The sequence below is a fragment of the Polypterus senegalus genome, chromosome 1 (assembly GCF_016835505.1).
Source record: "Polypterus senegalus isolate Bchr_013 chromosome 1, ASM1683550v1, whole genome shotgun sequence".
In the NCBI taxonomy this organism is placed as follows: Eukaryota; Metazoa; Chordata; class Cladistia; order Polypteriformes; family Polypteridae; genus Polypterus; species Polypterus senegalus.
In genome coordinates this window covers 331413524-331441316 of record NC_053154.1, presented here as the reverse complement: position 1 = coordinate 331441316, position 27793 = coordinate 331413524, and the positions used below count along the sequence as shown (strand labels likewise).

Here is a 27793-nt window from a genome sequence, read left to right as displayed (position 1 = left end):
AAGCCCCCCAGAAAGAGTCAAGTGGAGTCCATTGTCTTCATGAGTATGGAGAAGAGCTGAAGACGGCGGGTGTCTGTGCTTCATTCGGTCGCCTGTCAAATGTGCGCGTTGTGACCTCCGTGGCGCTTGACTGTGAAAGGCGTGGACTCCCAGTAAGCCCAGTCCACCATTCTGGGGGGATTCAAGAACATTTGAAATGCAGCCTCAATTTCTCATTCTGGGTTTGCGGGTGTGAGTGGCGCGGCCCACTGCTTCATCATCACTAATTGACTTCAGCACTAAGTACAGGCACAGGGGTGTGGGCATGAGCTCACGGGTACACAGTGGCACTTTACTGGGATGTGTGATTCCTCGTTGATACATTGCTTGTGGAAGGACCATTTAAATCTGGGAAGGGTCTTCATATGAGGACAAAGCAAACATCTGTATAGCGTAGTAGGCAGGATACTGGCAGATGAAGAAAACCTGAACTTGAGCCCAGTGATCGCATTGAAACCAGGAAGCCCATTGGCACTCCACCCATCTGTTACCAAGTAGTTGTGGGTATTTATGGGGCCTCTTACAGATCTTAGCTTCTTTCCGGAACCTTCCTGTGGGTTGGTGCTTTTGGAAACCAAAGGTGGCTCACCTGTGGCATCCCTCTGAAGAAGCTCTTTGGCACCTTTATGTCAGAGCGGGTAGCAGGACCCTGACAGATGAAGACAACATGAACTGAGGTGAACTGCGGTGAGTGAAATCAGGAAGTCCTTGGAATTGCACAACTCCGTCACCTCCTGTCCATGGATACTTACGTAGCCTGCCACAAATGTAAAGGGAATGGCTTTTCTGGAAACTTCCAGCAGACGGTTTGATCTTTTTTGGCATCGCTCTGCAGGACCACTCCAGCGCCATGACGTCTGACAGCGGAGTCCCAATTTGTTTAAATAGACTGGACAGGGAGTGGGCTTCAAGGTCCCCAAGTGCCACCTTGGGTGACGTCCTTCTTGCTAAGGGGCTTTCATTCTGAGAGACATGTCCGCTAGCCAGGAATGTCCATGCAGATGGCGGCGAGTTTGGAGAAGAAACATTCAGGCCGACCACAAGCCCGGACCCCCTCCATGGAATGAACATAAACGAAGTTGCGTTTAGGCTGAGGACGATTTTATTGGCATGAGATCAATCAAAGGTCAGAAGACAGAAGTAGAATAGTGACACTTTATTTACAAAAAAAAAAAGAAATGATGAGAAGCACACAATTTCAGATGGAAAGAGGCATGGATTGGAGGCTCTAATCAGCCGTGTTCTGTTACGGAAGTCGGGAAGCAGAGAGCGAGATAGCAAAGTGACGAGCTTCCCCGCTTGGGATGCCCGCCGTGACCAGTAGGCGTCCTCTGAAGCAGCAGTCCAGGCTCCAAGCAGCCGGTCCGGCGCGTCCTCCCTCGGCAGCTTACTTTCTGCGGCGAGCGGCCTGGCCCTTCTTGCTACTGTAATTCGGAAATAAAAGCAACATGTCAGCGGGGCCACCGGGCACAACAGGTGGCATGCAGGTTGGCACTGCCCGGGTCTCTTTGGAATGTGCTTTGATGTTGAGCTCAGCGTGTAAGCATTCATCAGGGGAGGTGGCCAGTGAGCCATTCATCACTTCACCGAGCCCTGTGGAGATGCCAACAGTTACCTGGCAGCCCAGGAGGGGAATGCCAGGCATTGTGGGGTGCAGATTGTGTCCTGAAAAGGAGAGCTGGGTGAGCAAATGAAGGCCATGTTTGGGTCCAGTGCTCTTAGGTTAGGGTAATAATATGAGTCTGCAGCATGTACGTGTGTGTGTGTGTGTGTGTGTGTGTGTGTGTGTGTGTGTGTAAATGTACATAATAACATACGTGTACAGTGTATGTGCGTGTTACACGACACCATATGGAAGAACTCCCAAGGTGCCGTGCTGTACGGAGGTTGTCTGTTAGGAATCAATCAACCTGCAGAGACACCATGAATGTCAAATTAGTAGTCAAGTCAGAGCAGCAGACATGCCTCACAAAAGTAAAACACAAAAAGTGCCCAACTCACCTGCTTGTCTATCAGGGACCTCGATTTGTTTACATGCTTACCAACCGGGCACCTCGACTTCAGGGTGACGCCAGCTTTATTCTTCGGGTTTCACCTCTTACTTGATCACCCCTCTCTTTCACACACACACTCCCTCTCACTTAGTCTCGAGCACACACAGCCATCTTTGGGCTTTATTAAACGTGACGTCACACACGGGCAACGGAATCCTTGCAGTGCACATGCCACACGTACCCGCTGGCAGGTCTGTCGCTTACATCGGGCTGATCACATGTTTGTCCTTCCAAGCAACGTGAGGTTAACGGAAACGTGTCGAAGAGTGAAGAAAATTACTGTAACCTCATTGGTCCGAATCTGAGAGGGGCGGGGCCACCTGCAGTACTTGGCCATAAGAGCACCGACTGAGCATTGAAGAGAAGCGCCAAACGCTCAGCCCTCACTGCGGGCACAATCTTGGCTGGGGAGCGGAGGGGGGTACGGCGGGTTGTGCCATCACAGTGAGGTGAACTCAGGATGTGCGGGATTTGGATAAGAAGGAGGCAGCCGCGAAAAAACGAAAGGAAACTTGGAAGGGCCAACGTCACCGGAGCGCCAAGTCCACTTCTTGATCTCTCGCACCCCTGGGTTGTTAAATTATTATCATCAGTCCGTAACATGATCTAAGCCCGTTATCATCAGTCCATAATACCATAAACTGACTTCTTAATAACAAGAGTAAAAATAATGATCATTTATTTATATTGTGCTTTTACCTATTAAACAGCATAAGGGAGTGAATAGGTCGAGATTAATTGGAAACTGTAATAATAATAATAATAATAATAATGATAATAATAATAATAATAATAATAATAATAACCTATTTAAGCCCAACATGCCCATCTTTAGAGACTGAGAGGAAAACTGAACTAAATCTTATAGACACAGGGAGAACATGCAAACTCCACACAAATAGTGAACTAGCAAACCTAAAGCTCTGCACTACCCATATTATTATTATTATTATTATTATTATTATTGTTGTTGTTGTTGTTGTTGTTGTTGTTGTTGTCGTTGTGTCTGTTATCTGTTGATATCTTTGGACATATAAAATATGTTTACAGTATCTGGACAGATAGTAGTAAGTAGGTAGTAAATCAGTTGTACAGAAAATGTCCTAATAATGCTAGTTATGATTATTAATAAATAGATGTAGGCAGGTTGGTATCTATAGATATATAAATATGCACGCACACGTGACACCCCGTCATTATTTCAACGCCGTACACCCCACGCAGTGTCGCCGCAGTGAAAAGCCGCTTATCTTCCGCAGACTCCACGCCTGTCGCCTCACGCGAGTGCCTGTAACATGAAAGAGCGCCCCCTCCTGGCAGATTCGGGTTCCTTTATTCACCGTTGCAGGTCCCAGTGGATTCCCGTCGCCTTTGCTTTCCGAGCTCGTTTACGCAGACACGAGCCTCTACTGCGCAGTCGTTTTTTTTTCTGGACTCGCCATGCGACTGACAGACATCAAAGCTTCATGCAGATTGGCAGAGTAACGCAGATTCTCAGTGCCAGCCCCGAGGAAATACTCCCTGCCCTAACGTACTACAGCAGAATGTGCATATGATCGTTACCTTTTATTTTAATGATAGACCTAACTGATGGAAAAAAAAAAAAAAATCCCTACCCACCCAATTGGCAGGGAGTCCCCGAGACTGGACTTGAAAACCATTGTTTCCCCCAAAGCTGACAAAGTCCACTTACTGTTTCTGGAGTTCATCAATTCGGTTTCTGAGGGAGATAACCTGAAAGTGACACACGACCATTTAATTCTCAAGTGGCCAGTACCGAGGTGGTCTCCAGGAGCCTTTTACCTTATATCCCTGCACAAAGATCCTGAGTAAGACTGTCAGAGAGAGAGTCAAGTTGGAAAACAACACCTGCAAACAGATGGCACGAGGCAGCAGTGGCATCAAAGATGAAATACTTACTGCAACTGCTGTGGATCCGAGACCACAAATGGGAAATGCCAGGCGACGCGGAAGCAGCAACTTACCACTGGAAATGTCATCCCTAAGAAGTGGCAGCAGACACAGCAGCCTCGCCTGTACAGTCGGTGGCCACCTGGCTTCATAAATACAGTGGGCACTGCCAAGAAGGCTTACAGTGCCACTGACACACGTAAAGTGCTCTTCTGAATGTGAGTGACGAGCTCAAGAGCGCCACCTTCTGGCTACGTCACAACATCCATCCGAGAATCAGGGCAACCATATGATGGGCTTTGAAAAGAAAGTAGAGGGCACGAGGCACCCCACCCCCTTTACTTATTAAACAGCCCATTCATCAGGGGGTCCATGGCGAGCTGGGCTCTCAGCATGACCACCTTCAAACTGGCATTGTGGGGGGTACACCCAGGAGAGCTGCTGTGTCTTTTTAAAGATGAGCATGTCATACTTAACCAGCAGCGACCCAGCTGTGCTCTGCTACCACGTCACGATGGTCACCTGAAGATGTCCCCTTCCATGCGGGCAGACCATGCGCTCTTGGCAAAGCCCTGCAGCCGCCACAATGGCACATCGTACTTACTACTTAGCGAGCTCCTCGGCCCTCATACGCAGCGAGATAATCTGAGGGGAATCAAAGCAGAAGCTCTGTTCAGGGGGACACTTAGGACACGGGGGTCTGACCACCGAAAAGGGTGCCTAGGCACACCGACCAGGCTCCTTAGTATAAAAGTAATGGTAAGAGGACATCTGTGTCCTCTATATAGTGCCTTTCAGTTGATTTATCTATTTTAACATTTCTACCTGTTAAGTACTGCCATTTAGATCCACCTGTCCCTCTACTGATCCACCAGTTATATAGCGCCTTTCAAATCTAACTATCAAGTATATAGTCTCTTTAAAAATGTTTTTCAAGCTATGGTGCTGTGCCTTTCCTATCTATCTATCTATCTATCTATCTATCTATCTATCTATCTATCTATCTATCTATCTATCTATCTATCTATCTATTATATAGTGCCTTTCCAATCTGTCTATCAAGTATATAGTGTCTTTAAAAATATCTTTCTACCTATCTATGATGCTCTATCTCTCCTATCTATTGTATAGTGCCTTTCATCTATCTATCCATTTATCTATTATATAGTGCCTTTCCTATCTATCTTGCTCTTTATTATATAGTGCCTTTTCAATCTGTCTATCCATTTATTTATTATATAGTGCCTTTCAACCCATCCACTTGTCCACCTGTTATATATCTCCTATGTTTCTATCAAATTGTTCTTGTCATATTTAGCTCTTTATTGCACAGTGCCCTTCAAATCGATCTCATCTATTATGTGGTAGCTTTCATCTGCTCTTTATGGCTATTCCTGTGATATATAGTGCCTTTCATATCTCTCCATGTATCCTTAAGTTCCTTTCAATCTGTTATGAAGTGCCTTTCCAGTCTATTTGCCTAGCCATCTATTATATAGTGCCTTTCGTGCCTATCTAACAGCTGTTTTCACATGTAGCTCTCTACAGTGTAATGCCCCTCATGTCTCTGCCCGTCTATCATATGCTGTAATGCCTTGTTAGAATTAGCTCTTTGTTTCAGAGTGCCATTCCTTTCTGTTTCTGCATTCTAGTGTCTTTCAAGTCCATCTTTCTATCTGTTCAGCTGCCCCATAGTGCCTTTCCTATCCTTGCCCTTGTTATATAGTGCCTTTCATATTATTTCACCCATGGCAGTACCTCCTTTCCTTTCACCTCTCTGTTCTAGGTATCTCTATTATAGGAGGGTCTGTCTCATGAGGTCCTGCCTTCTCAGCCCCACAGCAGATGGCCCTCCACCTTGGTGCCCACTAAGGCCCGTTAGAGATGTCTGCCAGGACGCGCCTGTGTTGGCACTGCCCACTGTTGCAGTTCTTTCTTTTCACTGTCAGGCAAACCCTCGTGATGTTTGTTCTCACTCGGCTTTGCCTTTTCAACACGTCATCTTCTTCCATTTGACTCTGCACCTGGACTTGTCTTTTAAAGATCAGTACAAGTGTAACACAGAATGGCGCCAGGTCTCGGCTCCCTTTGTCACACTGACCGCTAGGCTCTGTCATTTGGCTGACTTTGAGGCCCAAACATTTACCTCGTACTTCTGCCTCTTCAATTTCTCTCCGAGATCGAACTTCTCAGATTCCAGAGAGTGCATCCAGTCCCACAGCTCCTTGGCCTTCTCCCTGGAACACAATGAGGTGATAGCAAAACAAGGAGAGGAGTTTAATATGCCCGTCCTGGCCAGCCTCTACCCAATCTGCCCCGCTATGGTGCTGCCCAAAGCTGAGACCCACCCTTATAGAAGGAAGTCATTGACGTGAACTCCTAAAGTCACGGTGACCCCCAGGTTGTCTGAACTGTTCAGCGAAAGGTGGCCCGGCCAGGATGGCGCAGTGCTTACCTGAGCTTGTCATCATTCAGATGGTCAATGTTAAGAGGCTTGCGTCTTTCTGCCAGGATCTTCTTCTTCTTTTCCCTCTCAGTCTGCTTCTTGCCCCTCTTCTGGTCAGCCTGCGTTCAAATAGAAAACGTCCAATGGAGATTACTGAACTTCAGGGGGACCAGGTGAGCCAGAGTGGGTCCTATCCCCCCATCACCAGATCTAATGTGACCTCAACACATAAATGGGTCATTTCTCAAGAACAGTGTTTGTACTGTCATGGAAAGATGAAATGGAGCTGTGAGACCATCGGCGTGGGGGACATCGTGATATGGGACTTGCTGTCCAATAGAAGTAGACTGAGGACACGTCCACAGCGTTACATTTTGGGTTAAGAATGCTTTTGTCCATGCTAGCCTGGCACTTTTAAATAGAGACTTTTAAAATCACGGAGGCTACTCGCACTCTGATTGGCTGCTGCTTATTACAGGGCTTCTTCAGGATTGGCTCCTGTTTGTTACGGGGCTTCTTCCTGATTGGCTCCTGCTTATTACATTTTGTGAGGCATGCTCTTTATATCCTGTGGTGGGCTGGCGTCCTGCCCGGGATTTGTTCCTGCCTTGTGCCCTGTGTTGGCTAGGATTGGCTCCAGCAGACCCCCGTGACCCTGTAGTTAGGATATAGTGGGTTGGATAATGGATGGATGGATGTTCTTTATATCCTTACAGTTTTTCTAATCCCTTTCTGCTTTGCACTGATAAGTAATATGCGAGACATCATCATATATGTGCCACGATAATAAAGGCTTATTATGAATTTGATCACCTGGTACTCGTGCGTTCCTCTCAATAACAATTGTCACTCATTTTTCTTTTTTGTCGTATTGCTGCTCTCCGTGTGTAACCACAAGGTGCAGACGAGCGTTTAGCACAGCAGACACGTCCCGTTTCAGCCGACGTGCACGTGCCCAGTGTAAGCAAACGGCTACATCACGTGAGTTTTGGGTGATTTTAGTGTAAGCGGAGATACTTTGGGAAACGATGTGAAAATGTCAGAAAACGTATTGGCGTGGGCATTGTATACTTTTTACATTATAATTTCGCCCTGCATTCGACTGGCACTCTTTCCGGGGTTTGTTCCTACCTTGTGCTCTGTGGATAGCTGGGATAGGCTCCAGCACCCCCAAAACAAACCCTGTTCGGGACAAAACAATTTAGAAAATCATCGATTAACTGACTGCTACTGATTTTGGCGTGTGGTATAAATAATACAAAAGATGGATAACGCCGCCAGTCCCTTTAACATTCTGTCGTTGGCGCTGCCCAGATGTCGTACCCTCTCTCTGTTATGACACGCACAGGCTGCCTGCTGCTCATTGAGTCTGTCAAGCCCCGCTTGTTACTTGCCGACCCTTGGTGGGCTTCAGGCCAGCTGCAGCACGTTGACCTTTCACCCTGGATCACCTGTTGCTCCCAAGGAGAGTGTTGATTGGCTGGCGGCGCTGATTGCACTTTTCATTAAGTCCGCTCGCCGGCCGCTGTGTTTAGTCCGTGCGCGAGTGTGTGTGCGCGCGCACGAGCGCGTGCCCGTGAACTGACGTTACTGATGTAACCGACGACCGTTTCTTCTCCGCCTATCAAGTCCGAGGGTTGGTTGTGTTTGTAAGAAGTCCTTCTGAACGTTCGGAAGTCACATCAAGTGTTGTGACACACCGCTACGAGAAGACCAAATATGACATATGATTTGACAGTTCTTACGTTCGAGATGTGCACGACGTTGAGCTTTTTGGGGGTTCCCCCCCATATCTCGTTATCTAGACCCTCACTTTAATAGCATGTTTGGTGTAGAAATTGACACCCTTATCATAAGGAATAAACCAAAGCTGTCTTAGAAAAAAATGTCAGAAAGACCTGAAGTTGTGCAGATACATCAGCCGACCCCCGATTGGGACGCTTTTTACAAAACTTTGAAAAGGTGGGGTCTGCCATACATTGGGGTTTCATTTCATGCCGTTTTCGAGGTTGCTGATCAGATGATATTTCTGGTATTTGATTCTTTACCGGTGGTCCTAATCCTCTATTAACCACTCCTAGAAGGCTCCAAATGACAAATGTCAGTTACAAGCCTGTGAGGTATCATTTCGGACGATCTCAGGTGCGGGGTTCCAATTGTGATGGGGGTGTAGCGTTTTAAGGACCTCCATCAGAGGGTGACAAATGACACATTTCTATTACAATTGAGAATATTTAGTCTTTAAATGGGACAAAGTGAATAGGACGTGTCTTATAAATGAGGGCGGCTTGTGCCAATTCAGACTTTCACGTCCTCCCAGTTGAGGACTTCTGCGCCGTTTTGTGCTTCCTGCTGCCTCTCCTGAAGTGCACCGCGGGGGCGACACAGCTGAGAGGGCAGGCGTCGCATCTGTCACATCAGGTGTTTAATCGCCCGTCGGATACCATCACCGGGGACTGGTACGAATCGGTCACTTGATTTCTCTGAACGTGCCCTTCACGGAGCAGGCTGGCATTGAGGGAGTGCCAGCCGCCCGTCCATCTCCCAAACCCAATTTATAATGAGTGGGGGGTCGTGGGGAAGCTGCTGACCATCCACACCTGTCTGTGGAGTGTGGGAGGAGCCTGAGCCGATCTGATCACCTGACTCACAGTGGAGCCTGCAGGGGGCGGAGCTGCGTCACATGCGTCGCTATACGGTGCAGACTGAGCCACGTGAAGGGAGCTCGGGTGGCACAGTGGATGGTGTGCGCGTGCACGTGAGTTTGTGTGTGTGTTGGGTGGGTAGTCTAACCTGTCGGGGGGTTCGTCAAAGTTAACGCACACTAAACATAGAAGCCACACACATTGGGGGACATCTAACGAAATCTCCGTGTAATAAACGACAGAAGTGTCCTCACAAAGAGGGCCATCTGCTGGTTGCTGTATGAATACTTGAAGCTTTCTGGGGACTCGTTTGGGATCCTGGCCTTGGATGGACACAGAAGCGGGTAAAGTGTGGCAGCTGGCACTGCCCCTGCCCCCGGATGATAGGCGCAGACGGACTCGTGCCATCCAATAATCGCGCGCTGCACGTAAAGGTTGCTAATTTTACTTTTGTCTTCTGCTTCGTCGGCATTTTCTGATCGTGGAGATTCTGCGGCATTTCATTAGTAAATTGACGTTCATCGTTCTCTTCTTTTAAGGCGTTTGTTTCTGTCGTGTGTTACGTTTACGTTTACGTTTGTTACCCGAAAGTCTTGTAAAATATTTGAGTTTGCTTTTAGCCAGACTATCAGGTTTTATTCTAATTACTTGGCTTTCTTTTCCGTTTACTAAACTTTTCAGATAAAGAGACGGCCCGCCGCCCGACTTTTTTGGAAGTTAACTGCGCGCTTTGGAAATCCGGACGTTCTTTACGAAGCGTTGGGCTCCTCGAAGTCACTTAACGTAACGTAACGTGGGACGCGAATACGTTTGGAGAAACTGATTTGTTCTTATGCACTGAGGGATGTCCAGGCAGATTCCCAACACTCCCATCTTCTCACAACACAAAAATGGAGTTCAGTTCGGCCATTTCTAGAAGTGTCTGACACCTCAGTCTTCGAGGGTCTTTTCTCCGTTTCTGTCTATGAAGCGCGACTTCTGCCATATTGTGCTTGTCTCCCTTTTGACTCCAACTGCATAAGGAAGCAAGAAATGACAGAACGCCAGCGCACTGGACGTGGCACTTGGGGGTGCATGCAGTCGTGACATCGAAGGGTGGGCATGGAAGGAGCTGGCGATTTCAGCAGTTTGATGCGTTTAGGGGCAGAGTGCCACCACCACCAGCACCGCTTTCCTTCTCGCACCCCTGGGTTGTTACACCATCTTTACTTATCCATAATGTGAACAATGAACTCAAGCCAAGTGGTGCCCCCTATGCCCCCTTACCTTGGCCAGGTAGCTGCTGTACTGAGAGCCCATGTTGCTCAGAGCCTTCTTCTTCTTCAAGTCGTCATCAGCCATTCTCTTCATTGCCTCCTCCTCTCTGCGTGCCTTCTCTTCCTGTAGGACACGGGACAGAAGGAAAGTGACTTTCAAGTGGCTTATGGAGAATGGGGAGGACAACTTTGGTGGACCCCAGTTTGGGATTCCTGACAAGAAAACGTCCAACAGAGCGCATTGACTGTCGGTGGCACCCGAGGACGCGCTGGCTGTGCCACGGCGGCCGCGTCATAACATTAATAGCATAACGGAAACATTGAGGTGGCCGTTTCCATCGCCTTTACTCCTGAGGTTGGTGGAGCCATCGGTGGCTCTGGAGGTCCCCCAGCTAGGGAGCACCTCAAGGTGAAGGTCAGTGTGAAGGCCAAGCCAGTATTTGGCAGCATTGGCAGTTTTTGACTGAACTGGAGGCACAAGTTTACTGACCACAGGGCAACTGGGAGTAATAATAATACTACATTTATATAGCGCCTTTCCCATGCTAAAGGTGGTGCGTCACTACACTAACCTCCACCATCTCAGCTAAGGTGGTGAACGTGCAAATATCCACCATTACCATTAAGGTAATCCAGTAATGCATCATACAGAGCTCTGAATAATATTAAAGGTGCCAGGGTGGACCCTCAGAGCGGTGGCATAGGTGGGTGCCCAAGACAGCCATCATAGGAAGGTTCTGGAGGGAACTTCAACTTGTTTAGATCTTTAACAAGATCTGTAAATCACTATGAATAGATGGTAACTGGTTTGTAAAAATACCAGTGGCTTTGTGACTTTAGGAGATGGTCTCCTGTGGCACACAATCCCCGGGTCTTGTTGATCTGTCACTACCCTGCTCGGTCACCTACAGGTCACGAGACCCTTGTGTTTCGTCCACACACTTGGATTCTTTTCACAGTATGGAGACCTGAGTTCTTCATATTCATGTCTAGTCCATCTTAGAATGAAACGGCTCTGTTACAAGTGCCACGAGGTGCCACACTACCCAGTAAGCTGCCATTGTAGAACCAGGAGTTATAAAGAGGATGAGTCTGAAGAGCAGGCGGTCAGCCTCATTAGTGGAGAAGTGACAAAGGGGTCCTGGGAATGAGTCATAGGCGTCAAGCCAGGACCCTCAAGCTGTGACATAGTGACATTGAGGCAGACAACGTCTATTAGCTACCCAAAGGAGCCTGACGAGGACTCGATGTTGTCCTCACTTGTGTCACTACACTCCTCTGCCTTTGTCACATGGTCCCATATTGACCACTACTGTTGACTGAACCCACCAGGGCGACCAGGCCTCGCCGTTGGTCCCAGAAGTATGGCGAGTAAGGCAGCAACCCACCCTGGAGGAGATGCCATCCACACATGGCACCCTCGCTTGTCCCAATGTCATTTCAAGATACCTGGCTGCCTAACTAAAAGTTTGCAGAGAGACGATGCCAGCTCTGGACTGAACTGGGGTCCGAGTGGCCGTAGCACCTCCTCTTACACAGGTGACGGCATATTCAACTAATAACTAGAGAGTGCCATGGCACAAGGGTGCTGACCGGGTACCCCCGAGTCATGAAGTTCATGCCAGCCTGACTACATGGCCACCTTTAGCAGCCAACTGAGCCCACCGTAATGGCGAATCGTGTAGGCGGACCCTACAATCGCAGACACGGTTTATCTGAAGACTTCATAGAGGAGTCTACAGGATGAAGGACGGTCCACTCACAGCCTGTCTCGCCTGGCGCTCCTTCTCCTTCTCTGTTCGGATCCTCTGCTGCTCGGACCTCTCAGCTCGGCGCTTCTCCTGTGGAGAGAAATCGGCGAGTTAGCCAGGGTGGTCCTTTCATTAGACTCCTCCAGGTTTGCAGAACATCCACGCCAGTGAAAGAGGGAGTCCAATGCAAAGCCCTGAAGCACCAGCTCGCTGTCTAGGTGGGATCTTCTAAGTTCTACGTGATGACCACCTGAGCTCAGCTGGACCACTTAACAATGGACCCCCCAAGGGCTTCACCTTAATGCAAAGTCTACATAAGTAGAAAGCTGGGCTGTGCTGAAGAGTCAGCCATCGCCACTCAACACACCAGAAGAAGAAACAACGCTAAGAAATGACAATGGAGGACAACTGACCCCGAGAACCTCCCAAATTGTGACACACCCAGGCGTGGCGTTCCTCTCCTTTACCACACCCACCCAAAGTACCCCTTCAAGGGACATCTCACAAAGGCCGAGGGCAACATCCTTCAGAAACACAACAGTCCTGAGTCTCATTCGCCACCAGGGGGTGAGCGTGAGTGCAGAGAATGGCCAGGAGGTGGCGCCCCTTCACAGGCTCCCTGAGATGCCTTATCTGTCACCATTCATCCATTTTCTGTACCCTGTGCCCCCCTTATTTGTCCCGGTGGAGAGCCCAGCACATTACTCAAATAGATTTGGCCAAAAAACTTCAGAAGAGTGCCAGCAGGCAGATTACTAAAGCAGAGCAGCCATTGGCCCTCTCAGATGACAGCCCGGGTGACGCCAAGCGCTCTTACGATTCTGTCCTTCAGAGCGATGAGCTCCTCCTCCTCCTTCTTTCTGTGCTCAAAGTGAGCATCAATGAGGGCCTGCAGCTCCACCAGGTCCTTGTTCTGACGTTTCTTCTGGATGTCCTAAAGAAAGAAAAACAGACACGGTTCAAAGAAAGAAAGAAAGAAAGAAGAAAGAGAGCGCACTTGTACTGATCGTGTGGGACACAAACCACACGGTGATGCGGCCATCTCTCGTCTGCCATTGGGCACTGACCATGATGGCCCCTGGGTGACTCAATGAGCTCCTCAGATCTTCCAACATTTCATTTCAGTGGGCAGAGACCCCGTCGTGTCATAAAGCGAGTGGGCAGACAGATGTGGTGGGGTTCTTGCTTATTATGGGCTGGTATGGCTTGGACCCCCTTGGTGATTTCAGCACGAGGACAATAAGACGTTTCATTGATGACTGCGGGTGGAGTGTGGAGGAGTGACAGTGAGCTCCTCAGTTAAGATAAAGGTGCAGCAAGGGGTGCACACTCACGACACCCTCCACCCTGCTTTAAGGTCTCCCCTTGGGGACATTTGGGTCTCTGAAGGTGAAGGGCAGCTGATCTTTAGAGCTGAGATGTGAGATCAAGTAGGTGACTTCACCAGCAGGTAAGAGGGGGGCGTAAAGCAGCGGCGTGCTGGATGGGCCCTTGCCACCCATACAATTGTGGTGCCACATTGGCATCTCTCAGACGCAGAAACACCTCAGTGACGAGAACAGTAAATGGGTGCACGGCTGGGATTATATGGCGCCTTTCACAGACCACATCTTTTGAAAGTGAACCCCATCGATGATGAGAGACGATGGGTGGTCAACGGCGACATGCCTTCAAAGTCACTTTCTGGGGGTGCACCACACTCTGTGACACGGCACGGCCAGGCAAACAAACCAACAACAAACAGTTTGTCACCCTAAAAGTACGTTTGTCATGTTTGCAGCACAACGTTACCAACTTTAACAACTCAGTTGGAACAAAAGTGACAGACTTGGGAGACTAAACCAGAAAAGGAGGACATCATAAAGTAGGAGAAGAACAGCGGCACTCGGGATCAAGATGACAATTCATTTGAGCGCAAATCAGCAACTTACATCAAAGTCGACTTTCTCGCCCTCTGGGATCTTGGGAGCGGTCATCCTGTAGGAGGAGAGAAAATTGGGTTAGGAAAGTCACTGGGACCCTGCAGCCCACCGAGTCCCACCCATCTTTCCAGCAGAAATATCCACCGGCACCATGAATGTGATGGAGTGGCAGTTAAAATTGTCACATCAAGAGCCTGTTACGTCAGTGAAGTGTGCCGAGCTTCAAAGGAGTGTGTGAGTGACCACAGGGACCCTCAAAAAGGGACATTTCCATCTGGGGGTCATTGACCTTTAGACCTTTACACAAAATACTACAGCAAATGAAATACATCCTGGAAAACCACGGTGGCTCTTCAGAGTGATGTCATAGGGGAACATCTGGGTCACAAAACAACCATGAAGGGTCCAGAAAGAACTCTGATTAATTTAAATCTGAAAGGGGCTCCAAAATGGGACAATGACAATGACCGGATGTGCAGGATATGAAAAGAACTCGGACTGCAGACAGCAACTGAGGTTCAGAACTGGCCTTCATGATCTGCCATCACCTGCTGGGGAGCCTACTGGACATCACAGACTTCTGTCTCGTCCACAAAGGAGGAACCTTCTCAAAGCCCAGAGGACCAACGGCATAGGAAGGCAATGGTGCCATGGAAGCACACAGCCCAGTAAAGAGCCATTAAGGAACCAGAACTTTAAAGAGTGTGACGGCCTGACGTGAATACAAAGTCACTGGTAGGACTTGACGGGATAACACAGAAAATACAAAATGGACAAATAAAGTATCATCTGTTCATTTATCAATCATATAGTGCCTTTCACTCTATCTATCTATCTATCTATCTATCTATCTATCTATCTATCTATCTGTCTATCTATCTATCTATTATATAGTGCCTTTCACTCTATCTATCTATCTATCTATCTATCTATCTATCTATCTATAATATAGTGCCTTTCACTCTATCTATCTATCTATCTATCTATCTATCTATCTATCTATCTATAATATAGTGCCTTTCACTCTATCTATCTATCTATCTATCTATCTATCTATCTATCTATCTATCTATTCATTATATAGTGCCTTTCACTCTATCTATCTATCTATCTATCTATCTATCTATCTATCTATCTATCTATCTATCTATCTATATAGTGCCTTTCACTCTATCTATCTATCTATCTATCTATCTATCTATCTATCTATCTATCTATCTATCTATATAGTGCCTTTCACTCTATCTATCTATCTATCTATCTATCTATCTATCTATCTATCTATAGTGCCTTTCATTATCTATCTATCTATCTATCTATCTATCTATCTATCTATAATATAGTGCCTTTCACTCTATCTATCTATCTATCTATCTATCTATCTATCTATCTATCTATCTATCTATCTATCCATTATATAGTGCCTTTCACTCTACCTATCTATCTATCTATCTATCTATCTATCTATCTATCTATCTATCTATCTATTTATTCATTATATAGTGCCTTTCACTCTATCTATCTATCTATCTATCTATCTATCTATCTATCTATCTATCTATCATTCCATCCTAATGACGGTTTATGATGCCATCAGTTGTAGTCAGTGTGTCATCGTTCTTGTCATTCCCTGTCACTATTTCTGATTTCTGGTCCTTCGCTTGTCCTCTGTGGACATCAGAGGGTGACAACTGACAGGTTTCTCTTACGACTGAGAATATTTAGACTTTATCAATGGAAGGCCACCTTTTCCTTTTTCAAATCTGTGCCCAGCTCTTCTGGCTAATTGTGCCCGTCTGCCATTATGACCCTTCTTATGAGGACCCCCAGGCTAACTCAGATTTGTACTTGTTGTTCTGCACGTGTGAAAGGCCCAACCTGCTCGGCACTTCTTTCTCGTTTTTCACCCAAACAGTTTATGAAACTCAAAGGACTCACTTGGGCCTTGGCTTCTCCTCTTCATTGGATCAGCAGACATGGAGGAAAACAAAAAAACAGAAGCATAAAAATCGTCAGAAGGAACAAACAGCGGCGACCGCGCTACAAGGACGGGGATTAAAAGGTTTAGTGAGAGGAGGAGAGGAGACAAGGCAGGTGTTTAGTATTGTCACCATTCACAGGGCCCGCTTGTCCCGATGACCCCACGCCAGTCTTCGTGTTTAGTACGAGACGACTTCCATCACTTGACGTATTAAAGTTGGTAAGAGAAACACTTTGTGTTATTGTTGTGTGCAAACCGGGACATCAAACCCGACATCAAAGACCATCAGATTAATTGGAATTAAAACAAAACCAGTGGCACGAGATTAAAGACACACTCGGGTTATAAGGCAGTTTGTGGGACCCCCGTCCTCAGCCCCCCTCGGATGTGCTCTGCTGCTCATTGAGGTCTCAACCACAGCCGCCTATGGAGCTCCATGCCCAGGCTGCTCAGCTTCCAAACTCAACAGTCATGTGAGGCCGATGCCAATGGAAGGCCAAACTGACTGGCACGGGGGCGGGCACTGGACATGGGAGGTGCCTCTTCACGAACGTTCAGTTCAACTCTCAATAAGGGTGTAGGTGTCAGCAAAATGTGACATGTGTGGCACAACAGCTGGAATCACTCAGGGGCATCGGGTACAAGGTGGAGAACATTGTAAGGTCCAGTCACTCAGTCACCTGGGCTTGGGCTGCGGTCACTCGGCATGAAGGAGGACACAGTAGAGGCTCATGGGATTAAGAAAGTGTCACACTCACCATCACACCGGTCAGTGAACTGGGCCAGTGAGTCTGTGTGGATGTAGACACTTGCGAGTGGACAAAGCCAATTGAGCCTCTGGAGGTGGGCACGCTCCGTGGAAGCCCCCCAAAAGGCGTCGGTCTGTCTGGTCCTCACAGTCAATGAGCAGCAGCTTGACTCCGCAAATGAAACATCTCCCCTCCCTCTGGGCTTCCCCTTCCCAGCCCACCACCCCAACTAGCCCAGAACAATGCAAAGACAGGAGAACGCAGCAGAAAATCCAAAAATACCATCGTGCTCTTCTTCTCCAGCTGGACGAGGGCGACACATGCAAAGCAAAAGAGAAGCAAAGCAGAAATGAGCAATGAGGTCAGACCTGAGCAAGGAAAGCTCTTCAACATTTCATCACATGCCAGGCGCTCGTCACGTCACGTCACGTTTGAAGAGTGACACGGGAGGACAGGCAGCCGCAGGACGGCAGAGCCAGCAGGGCAGGCCAGAAAGGTGGGGAGGAACTGGGGCGCAAAACTGACGTGAGCGTGAAGCCCACCAGGAAAACGAGGCAGAGATTGGCTGGAACCAACGAGCCATCTTTGAAGGGGAGGCTCAGGGACACGTAAAGTGTCACAGTATGTGTGGAGGGAGGACAGTTACTCCGTTTTTATAGGAGAATGAGCGGCGCACAGGACTTGGGACGGTTTGGTTAGAATGAAAAGGTCGAGAGGCGACTGCAAATGGCTGAGGAGCACCACATTCATGGCAGTTCAAGTAGACAATTAAAGGCAATTAAAACGTAACAAAAAAAAAAAATAAAAATCACATCCACGTACCTTCCTCTTCATAGGCTTCTGGACATGACATGCAGCAAGCAATGAAAGCAAAAGCAAAACAGACGTTATTGGCAAATGGACCAGGGCAGGAACGCCATCAGAGAAAAAGCAGCAAAGCCTGACGCAAAGTCAACACGTGCGGGACCTCCACGGCGGCGTACTGAACAACAGGGCCGCCTGGGTCCGACACCCCCAGCCCCCATGTCAAGACCCCCTGAAAACATCAGCAAAAGCTCCGGCAGGTGGGCACCGACATGCGGGCTGAGCCACCCTGTCGCAATAAAGAGGTCACACACTGGAGCTCTGGCACGAGGACATTCTGTCGAGTCCCCCCATGAACTTCGCCATGAAGTTCCACTGCAGCCCACCAGAGAAGAGCAAAAGAGCAACCCCGGGCTCCTCTGCACAGACTGCGGAGTTCATATTTTCTGTTAAGGAGACTGCCATATTGACTCTCGAGTTGGTAGAAAAGGGCAGAATTATTCTCTCTGTTAATTATATAGCGCCTTTCTACTTATGTACCATAAAGTGCCTTTCTATATACCTCTCTAACACATGGCGCCTTTCTATCATGTAATGCCTCTCATATCTACCCATCTACCTATGCAGCGTACCGTGCTGTCCACGCGCGCACACTGGTGGCACGGCAGGAGGTGCCCTACTCAGCAGCACACCATGGTGGCGCCAGCAAATGCACGACTGCCACCCTCATCATCAGGTAAACATTAGTGTATAAAGCACTTTCTAGTAATGTTTTATAGCGCCTTTAAATGTACTTATCTTTCTACTGCATAGCATCTTTCATAATCATCTAAGTATGTGTATTATAATTCTATTATATATTTATGATCATTTATGTAATTATATTATCTAAGCAGTGTATTATATAGTGCCTTTCTATGTTTTTAATTATGTAGTACCTTTCTGTTTATCTATGGTATAGTGATTTCTATGGGCAGTGCTTTCTCATCTATCTATCTATCTATTATATAGTGCCTTTCACTCTATCTATCTATCTATCTATCTATCTATCTATTTATTATATAGTGCCTTTCATATCTATCTATCTATCTATCTATTTATTATATAGTGCCTTTCATATCTATCTATCTATCTATCTATCTATCTATCTATCTATCTATATATAGTGCCTTTCATATCTATCTATCTATCTATCTATTATATAGTGCCTTTCATCTATCTATCTATCTATCTATCTATTTATTATATAGTGCCTTTCATATCTATCTATCTATCTATCTATCTATCTATCTATCTATCTATCTATCCATTATATAGTGCCTTTCACTCTATCTATCTATCTATCTATTTATTATATAGTGCCTTTCACTCTATCTATCTATTATATAGTGCCTTTCACTCTATCTATCTATCTATTTATTATATAGTGCCTTTCAGATCTATCTATCTATCTATCTATCTATCTATCTATCTATCTATCTATCTATCTGTCTATCTATCTATCTATCTATTATATAGTGCCTTTCACTCTATCTATCTATCTATCTATCTATCTATCTATCTATCTATCTATCTATCTATTTATCTTTCTATTTATCTTTCTATTATATATAGTGCCTTTCACTCTATCTATCTATCTATTATATAGTGCCTTTCACATCTATCTATCTATCTATCTATCTATCTACCTCGAGTTTCTGGACATCAGTCGCCACCTTCTCCGCCCATCGCGTTTCGTTTATGTCGCTTGTGCCACTCGCGTCTCACACTTTCCGTTTGTCTTCGCTTCGCCCTCGCGGTGTCATTCCTTTCCCAGGCCGATCTTTCTAACCTTTCACTTGAAGGGACACTCGTCCCCTGCTCGTTTACAGATATGTCATCAGCTGACACGGGGACAAGTAGCGCTGAGTCTCCCCTAAACGCTCATCTCGGGGCGCTTCTCCGTATTCTTAACGTGGCTGACACTTCCCCCTGCTGGCAGTCGGTGGTATTACATCAGCCCTCTATATACGGTACGATGTCCGCGTGGCTCGCTGTCCGTTCAGAAGCGCCCGGGGTTCCTTCCAGTGACCCTTCTTGGGAAGTGGAGGGCCCAGTTTCACTACGACAAAGACATTAATGTTGAGTCAAGATGAAAGCCTGCAGTGGGGAATTTGGGGGGTGGCGTCGACAGCCATGTCTTTTTACAAACCTAGCAAACGCCAGGCACACAGTTCATTTCTTTTGCATTTATTTAGCTGAGCACAGTATGCATTTTAAACAAGGAAAGTAAGCATGAAAGGCACTATACAGATATCCCCCACCCCCCTCCCCCACTTTGACTACTTAGCAGCTCCTAATAAGCCAGAACTGTGCAATGCTGCCAACAGATTTATGAAGAGGAGATCTGGAGTCTCATCTGCTAAGAACTTGACATACGAGCTCTGCTCTGTAAGGACGAATGAACGAATAAAGGATTGAAGAAATAAATGAATGTCAAGCCACATACCTTCTTCGGCATGGGCCTCCTCCACGGGTGCCTCCTCCTCAGCTAACAGACATGCAGCAAGCAGCAGAGAACAGAAAGGACAGCAGGTTAATAAGGCAAGAGAGCACCGGAATCTTACAAAGGACGGACAACTCTGCACACGGATGGACAATGGTGACGCCTCGACTCAGGTGATCGCGTATGGGATGCGTGGCCCTCTCCATGCACACACAACAGGGTCTGGATGAGGTCTGAAGGTGACGGAGAGGTTACTGAGAACCAGACATGACAACAGAGTCCCTGACATGCGGCAAGGAGTGAACACCACAGGATGGGGACGGTGTTAGGGTCATGGGGACACGGCACAAGTCACACAGGTGACACCACTGCACAGCCCACTGGTCTGAAGACCCCCCCCAACAACCACCATGGCACTCGAGCGGGCTGAATGGAGTACGGAAAGGGTGACAGGAGACGGAGGGGAAAATACGTAGCATGCCCACCCACCTCGGTGTGAAAGGCGCTATATTAAAGGGGACAATTGGGAAAGCAAGAAACTGGGATCAGGTGAGAAATCCGTTATCTTTGTCATTTGTCTGGCTGGGGGGTTTCTAAATGTGCTAAACGACCCTGAACTGGTTAAGTGGGCTTCATAATGGAAGAACAGGGAGCCGAGGCACTAACCCTGCTATGTCATATAGCGCCTTATCGGAGCTTCCATGTTCTTTACTGTGAGATCTGGCCAGTGACGACGAAATGCAGCAGGGGCCGGGGGGTCTATATGGCGCCTTTCACTTTGAGTGAAGCATTTTAATACATTCGCAGGTGGGGTGGTCAAAGGGGTGCCTTGGCCAATGACAATGATGCAAACTGGCACGGATGGCGGGGCACCTGAACATGCGGTCTAATGATTTACTGCCTAAGGCTTCAACCACTAGGGGGCGACCCAACATGCCTTTAATGTTACAAAATGCTTGAATGTTCCTTAAGGTCGCCAAAGCAGCGTAGAGTTCAGACTGAAGTGACAGCTCACTGATGGGTGACATTTTATATAGCGCCTTTTCGCAGAGAACACATGCCGTTTCATTCCGCACTCTTTACGAGCAGCCATGTTAGGCTCCGTCTACACGGTTACGTTTTTGGTTGACAACTCGGACGTTTAGCCTCCATGTTCGCTTTTTCGTCGAGTGTTTTAAACTTCAGAGAAAAGAGACTTAAAAACAAACGCCCTCCAGAGTCGAGCACTTCTGAAAACGCCACCTCAGCATCGGAATATGAAATCGCAGAGTCGGATAGCGTTCTGATTGGCTCGTGCTCATTACGTGGCCCCGCCCTGATTGGGGAGCTCATTCTCTGATTGGTCACCCTTTACCAGATGAACGCCAAATATCGCGGACGAAGGTGGGTGACCTTCAGCGGCCCTCAGTGGCAGTCGTTGTGTTCCTTACGTTTGTGTGCCTCTAAGTTGTGTTTTGTACAACGTGAATTCGTCCTTTGTGCGCAAAAGGCAAACCGTTTACCGACTGGGAAATCCCGTGGCCGGCGGTGTCCCTTAAGGACGATTCTGCTGATGTGCGCATGCCCATTGTGGGCCTACGACTACGTCATTTTGGTCATTTTAATGGGGACGGAGATACTTTCTGTGAAAACGCCGGTGTGGAGGGAGATCGATTTAATTTTAAAACGGCAAACGAAACCCTGGTAGTGTGGACTCGGACTTAGGGATGCGTGTGTGTGATTTGTGAGGCCTGTTTAACCACTAGGGGCCTTGTCGCAGTCAGTCAGTCAGTCAGTGACAGTCAGTTTTACGACCTTCAGGCTCACGTGGCACTGGCCCTGCTTTGTCAATGATAAGCAGTGACGTATAAAAGGCGCTATATAAAGCCGCGAGCGGAGACCACCAACTATTACGCGCTGAAATGGACTTCTCGGTGACACGGGTAGGACATTGAGGTGACCCTGAAGGCCCCGTTATTGTGGATGGCGGAGAGTCCAACTGCTGAACCGTGATCACCATCGGCAGGGTGTAAAAACCCAACATGCCACCCGAGTATAGCGCCTTGACGCTACGGTTCACGTGATCGCCAGCCAGAGCTGTCGCCTGGTTTGACTCTTTCACTTTGTATATTGGGCTTGGTTGGGCGGGCCGCTCCATCCATGCAATTAAATCTGAGATCAAACCCACCACCACCACAACGACCACCACACACACGAGCGTCGGCTTTTTCAAGCCCTTCGTTAGAAGACAATGGAATGAATGGCGGGTGAGGCGCGGAGACGAAATGAGAGGATGGATGGACGGACACATGCGGTCAACGTGCGGACAAAGCAAGCAGACCTGAGCAAGCATTCCTTTTTCTAATTTACACGAGATGGTCCAAAAGTTAAATAATTAAATCATTAGGGTCAGTAGAAAGGAAGGGCAGGGGTGGCTTTACCTTCTTCTTCATATTCTTCATGTTTCCATAAAAGAAAGCAGCAAAATAACACAATTAACATACAGCATCCGAGTGGTAGATCATTGGAAATGTGACAGCTTGGATACAACAAATAGAAAAAGACGCCGTTGTCCCCAGCATGCAACCTCCGCGGTGCCAGCCCAAGGCCGAGTGCCAGGCGGGCTCCAGAGTGGGCAGATAAGCAGCCAGCGCGATGCCGGAGAGCCTGGAAAGCGAAGCAGTTGGAAAGCAGCGGTCTTCTGTAAGCCCATAACCTGGTGACAAGCCCAATCTATGATGGAAATGATGGCGGATTTGGGTGGCTGAAACAACAGGCTACGAGGTACAGAAGAAGAGGGCGGCTTTCTGCTCTGAATGGGACAGCCCGCAGCGCTGAACATTGAGAAGGACATCCAAAAATAGACGGGGGCGACTCGGCCACACCGACCACAACTAAGCAAAGTTAAAGCACGAGGCTTGGATTCCCACCTGAGCCCACCTATCGTCCAGCACTTACCTGTCCAAGGACATACACGAGTTATACACTATTAGCACAAAGTACGCGGAATGAAAGACTCCACAATAATGGCTTCTCTTTGACTGATAAAATACCCTCCTGCCCCCCAAAACAATTCTTCAATCCCCCTAAAATAAAAAAATAAAAAACATTTGGAATCGCTCGAATTGAAATCAGGGAAGCGGGAACATTCAGACAAGTGAAGAATAAAAATGAACACTAGATGGCGCTATAACCACACAAGAGACGTGAACGAACAAAGTGGGCTGTTAAAGTAAACGAATACCCGGAATCACAAATCTAATGACATAAAACGGCATTGAACAGACACGTGACATCCAGTTTTAAGTGAAACTACTTACCCTCGACTTGATCACTGAAAAAGAAATGCGAGACAAAAAATCAGAAACCGGAAGGAAGCAGATGATTGCAACACCCGAACGATTGCTCTAACCATCTATCTATTATATAGCGCCTTTCATTTCGATCCATCTGTCTATCATATACTGTTTTCCACATCCATTTAAAGCTATCAATCTTCTTTTTTGCCCTTCTTGTCTCATTTTAGTTCGTTATCACATTTAACAAACACAAAAATACTTTAAATATCCCCTAGGAACAAATGTGCAGTAGCTATAATAATAATAATAATAATAATAATAATAATAATAATAATAATAATAATAATAATATATGAATATGAATAATATGCTGATACTTTCTGTTTTCACTTAGAAATTGAATAATAAGTTAAGGCCTGTACTCTTTTACATTTTAATTCACACTTCTATATTTCTTTTTAAACATTAAAGCCTGACTTTGGTCTGCTCATCTGCCAGTACTTACACTTCCTCTGTGTCAGACATGATGGCGGTGGACCTCGGAACACCTAAAGGGCACAAGAAAGAGAAAAAGCAGCTGTGAGACTTGGACCGAAGAGCCCGGGGGTCTCTTTTAAAGTGTGACTGGCCCGCAGGAGGAGGTGACCCGTCTTAAGCTGACTGACTCCGCCCCCTTCCGCACGGATCCACACGACGGCGGCTAAGACGCCTGGTAGAAAATCAGACGTTCAGTGACCAATGAGAGCGCACAAGAAGTCAAAGTGTGTAAAGTGTCCCTTTTCTTTTTTTTTAGACCACCCCTTTAAGTTTTAGGACCAGCAGGATTACCGCACAGCCGTCGCGCTTCTGAGAACACGTCGTGTCGCGCACCTGCCTTTCCGAGTGACGCTTTATCCCAGTTCGCTCGTCCCTCTGCTCCAAGGCTCTTTTTAGACGCGCGGGGGGCTCACTTGTCATTTTGTCCGAGTGTGGTGACACCTGAGTCGTTCAGGTACCTTTGTTCTTGGGCCTTTAGTGCACTGGTGCAGCGCCTTGGGTGACATCAGCCACCCGCGGTGTGTCGTTAGTTCGTGTGCAATGAGAGGGGCACAGGGCGCTTCTGCCCAGAGGGTCACAGTCGGACTAATAAAGAAATGTTAGACTTTCGGGATTTTTCGTGCAGGACTCCTTTAAAGGTTTACGCTCATTTGAAGGTGACACATGTGTGGTCTGAAGGTTCGGGTGGCACTTGACCACAGCATCACCAGCAGCACCATTTAGTCTAAAATTGTTTTTTTTTTGTTTTTTTTTTCCATCAGTAATGAATACAAAACCAAAGCTGACCATAAGGGCCATCCTCTCCAGGTGACCCTTCTGCCCACTCATGCCTTTCACCTCCTCTCTTTCGTTAGATGTCACGGTTATGATGACAGCTGGGCCCGTCTCTCACAAGTCACCCGTGGATCAAATTTCCCGCTCTCAGCTCGGCTTGTTATGGAAGAATTGCTCTCGCGTTTCTCATTCTCTTGCCATATTGGGACATAACTGCCCACTGGCAGGCCCCGACCACTGATCACCTAAAGCCACTTTGGCTTATTTCATTATTCTCGCGTCCGGTATTCTTATTAAACCTCTCAATACCTACGGGATAAAAAAACGGCACGTGCATGTGGATAAAGGACAGCCGGATAAGAGCGCACCTTATCTTGGAACTGTGAGCTGTGACCGTTAAGAGCGATACGCGGAAATCGCTGACCTCACCTCAGGATCAAAGGGACATAACGACCAAGTCGCACTCAGTGAATGTTAAACTTTATTTTGACTTTCAAAACTTCTTTTTTGAACATGTTTATATAGTTGTTAACACTGAATGATGTCTGTGCATCGTCCATTTATTAAATTATCCATTCAACATACACACCTCGTACAAATGTTAATTCACTACCTGGGGCAATCGAAAACAAATGAATTGAACTGAATTAAACTGAACTGATTTGAATTGCTCTCTAGGACGCGCGCTCTTTCATTGCCTGCTTTTTAAGGGGCGCGCTAACCTCATGGAAGGTGTATTGGTGCGCGCTCACGGGCACGCGCGGTCACCTAATAAACCGACGCTCCGGTTTTGTGTGGACGAGCTCGCCTTATGGACGGGATATAGGTGCGCGTTCACGAGCACGCGCGATCGGATTTTGGACGGACGCGCTTTATTTTTAAGCACAGAAGAATGCGTTGCATGTTAGGACTGCTTGTCGCTACGAATTCCTGTGCAACGTGATATGTGCTTTAAGTGCTGGCGGTATTAAAATGTAATGACATTTAGCTGGCCGGGGGATGCTAGGAAGTCAGACTATAGTACGACAGTAACAAACGTAATGCATATGTAGTATGTTTTATAATAATATATTCCGACGGTCTCTTAAATAAAACAAATTCAAGGTCAGCTTCAGAAATTATCTTTATTATTATCTGAAAAAGGTCACCTGCTACCTGTAATCCATGACGCATTTAAACCGCTACTTTTAGAACACGCAGCTTCTTGGAGCCTGCGACTTGAGAAATGTTTAGCGTCCTTTGCAAACTGAGTTACGGAACTCAACTGAAGACAACAAGCGAAATTCGCTTTAGTAGAACGGTCGACTCGGCAAATTTACGGTGCCCGCATCTCCGTTAAGCGCAGGCGCAGACGTGCAGTTCAGGATTCAGCGCGATTTCACTCACTTGATTTTACTGATTGATTTATTTATTTTTGTGCTGTTTCGATTGTGGAAAGTTTGAGCAACATGGCCCGCCACCCCACCTGCAGCACCGGCGCGCGACATTTTACAGAATCAAGTGGCCCCGCGATCCCAGCTGTCCTGCTTTAAGCCCGCACTGCCCTGGCTAATGGGGTCAATGTCGCAGAAGAGAGGCGACACATTCAGAGGAGCGCTGTCACCATTCCCGGTGACTCACAGGATGCGGATGGGACTTAGAATAACTCAGGAGGATAGAAATATTCACATTGGCGGGAAGGAGGAGGAAGAGAAGAAGAAGAAGAAGAAGAAGAAGAAGAAGAAGAAGCTCATTTGATATGACGTGATCTTATCTTCCTTTTTCAAATTAATATTTTGAAAAGCAAAGCGAACAGATGAGAGGCGGCACAGACAGATAGACAGGCAGGCAGGCAGATAGATAGATAGATAGATAGATAGATAGATAGATAGATAGATAGATAGATAGATAATAAGGCACTATATAATAGATATATGTATAGATAAAAGTCAGTATATAACAGATAGATAGATAGGAAAAGCACTATATAACTGAGATAGATAGTTAGAAATGAAAGCCACTATATAATACATAGATAGATAGACAGACAGACAGATAGATGAATAGAAAACATGATATAGTAAGATAGATAGAAAAGGCACTATATAACTGACAGAAATAGGAATGGCATGATGTAGTACATGATAGATAGATAGATAGATAGATAGATAGATAGATAGATAGATAGATAGATAGATAGATAGATAGATAGATAGGAAAGGCGCTATATAGCTGACAGGTAGACAGACAGTGAACATCACTGTGTAACAGACAGACAGATCAAGCCAAGTCAGATTGCCCTCATCTTTGCTCCCCTCTCATCTCCACGTACCCTGAAATCATTCACAGATTTTCCAAAGTTCTATCAAACTCCACACGGACGAGGTGAATGCTCGATGTCAGTTTTACGAGTTTTGTGTGACCTTAATCCTAAAGTTTGCCGGGCTGACTCAGCTGTCCTTCCTCTTCCTTCTTTCATCCCCCTGCTGGCCCTGGACATGCCTGACCTGCGCCCACAGGACTGGGCGCTGGTGGCCTCAGTGGACGGGCCCTCTCGTTTCGTTCCTCTGCTTTTCTTACCTGACAAAAGATGAACGAAGGTAGCTCCCTGGTGGCTGAGACTGGCCGTAGGTTCTCTCCACTTGCCAGGGCGGTTAAGTCCTCCTGTTATAGTGATATTTGATCTGTCCGGAGATCTTATTGGCTGAAGCTCCGGCGACGTGAGCTGAGAAGGAGATGTCTAAGGAGAGGGCCCGGGACGAGGACAAGAATAGATCTTGCTAAAGACTGCGGCACAAGTTTGGAAAAAAAAGGACCAGGGGCTCGTGTTTCTAAATTTGCTCTCCAACTAGGCCAGCAAAATCCCGTGGAGTCGAGCCCTGAGGAGGCTGCCGAAGTGACAGGTAAACGAGGACGGTCCATGGTGATGCTAGTGTGGCGGTGACCCCATTGCCTGCCACGTGTCACACTCTGGTTTACACAAGGCCACCCGATTGTCACCATCGCTGCCCAGCACACACTCGGCCGTCACCCCGACGCAGGTCTCCAAAGCGCACCTTCCCTCTTGGCTGCACCGTGAAAGGTTCAGGCCTGGCCGGGGGCGAGCCGAGGCTGCAGTTCCCCCAGCTGCCAGTAGATGTCAGGGCATGGGAGGGGAAGCCTCGGGCCCTCAGGTTACTTAA

General features: G+C 47.2%; 1 protein-coding gene across 19 annotated transcripts; it reads right to left on the bottom strand.

Moving 5' to 3' along the window:
* Positions 1-1118: 1118 nt before the first annotated feature.
* On the bottom strand, positions 1119-27344 carry LOC120516578 (troponin T, fast skeletal muscle-like). Of its 19 annotated transcripts, none has more exons than XM_039738497.1 (16): positions 27192-27344; positions 23827-23869; positions 23343-23356; positions 22464-22478; positions 20047-20088; positions 17577-17594; positions 17037-17057; positions 15963-15981; positions 14034-14079; positions 12920-13036; positions 12115-12192; positions 10362-10475; positions 6460-6569; positions 6151-6241; positions 3787-3827; positions 1119-1463 (listed from the first exon to the last, which is right to left on the bottom strand). In XM_039738497.1, exons 2-16 carry the CDS (start codon positions 23844-23846, stop codon positions 1427-1429), a joined length of 783 nt encoding a protein of 260 aa, XP_039594431.1. In that variant the 5' UTR covers positions 23847-23869; positions 27192-27344; the 3' UTR covers positions 1119-1426. The 19 variants fall into 19 exon arrangements, with proteins under 19 accessions (XP_039594431.1, XP_039594282.1, XP_039594291.1 ...); XM_039738348.1 differs by lacking the exon at positions 3787-3827 and adding an exon at positions 4609-4649 and having other exon boundaries at positions 27192-27280; XM_039738357.1 differs by having other exon boundaries at positions 17577-17591; positions 27192-27279.
* Positions 27345-27793: the final 449 nt, after the last annotated feature.

Bases quoted from the DNA above. Each gene is read 5' to 3' on its own strand.
- LOC120516578 (XM_039738497.1), bottom strand. From the start codon at position 23,846: ATGTCTGACACAGAGGAAGT. The intron at 12,193-12,919 runs GTAAGAGCGCTT...TTCTCTCCACAG, and splicing joins TCGCTCTGAAGGACAGAATC to GAGAAGCGCCGAGCTGAGAG. The intron at 10,476-12,114 runs GTGAGTGGACCG...CGTGTCCTACAG, and splicing joins AGCGCCAGGCGAGACAGGCT to GAAGAGAAGGCACGCAGAGA.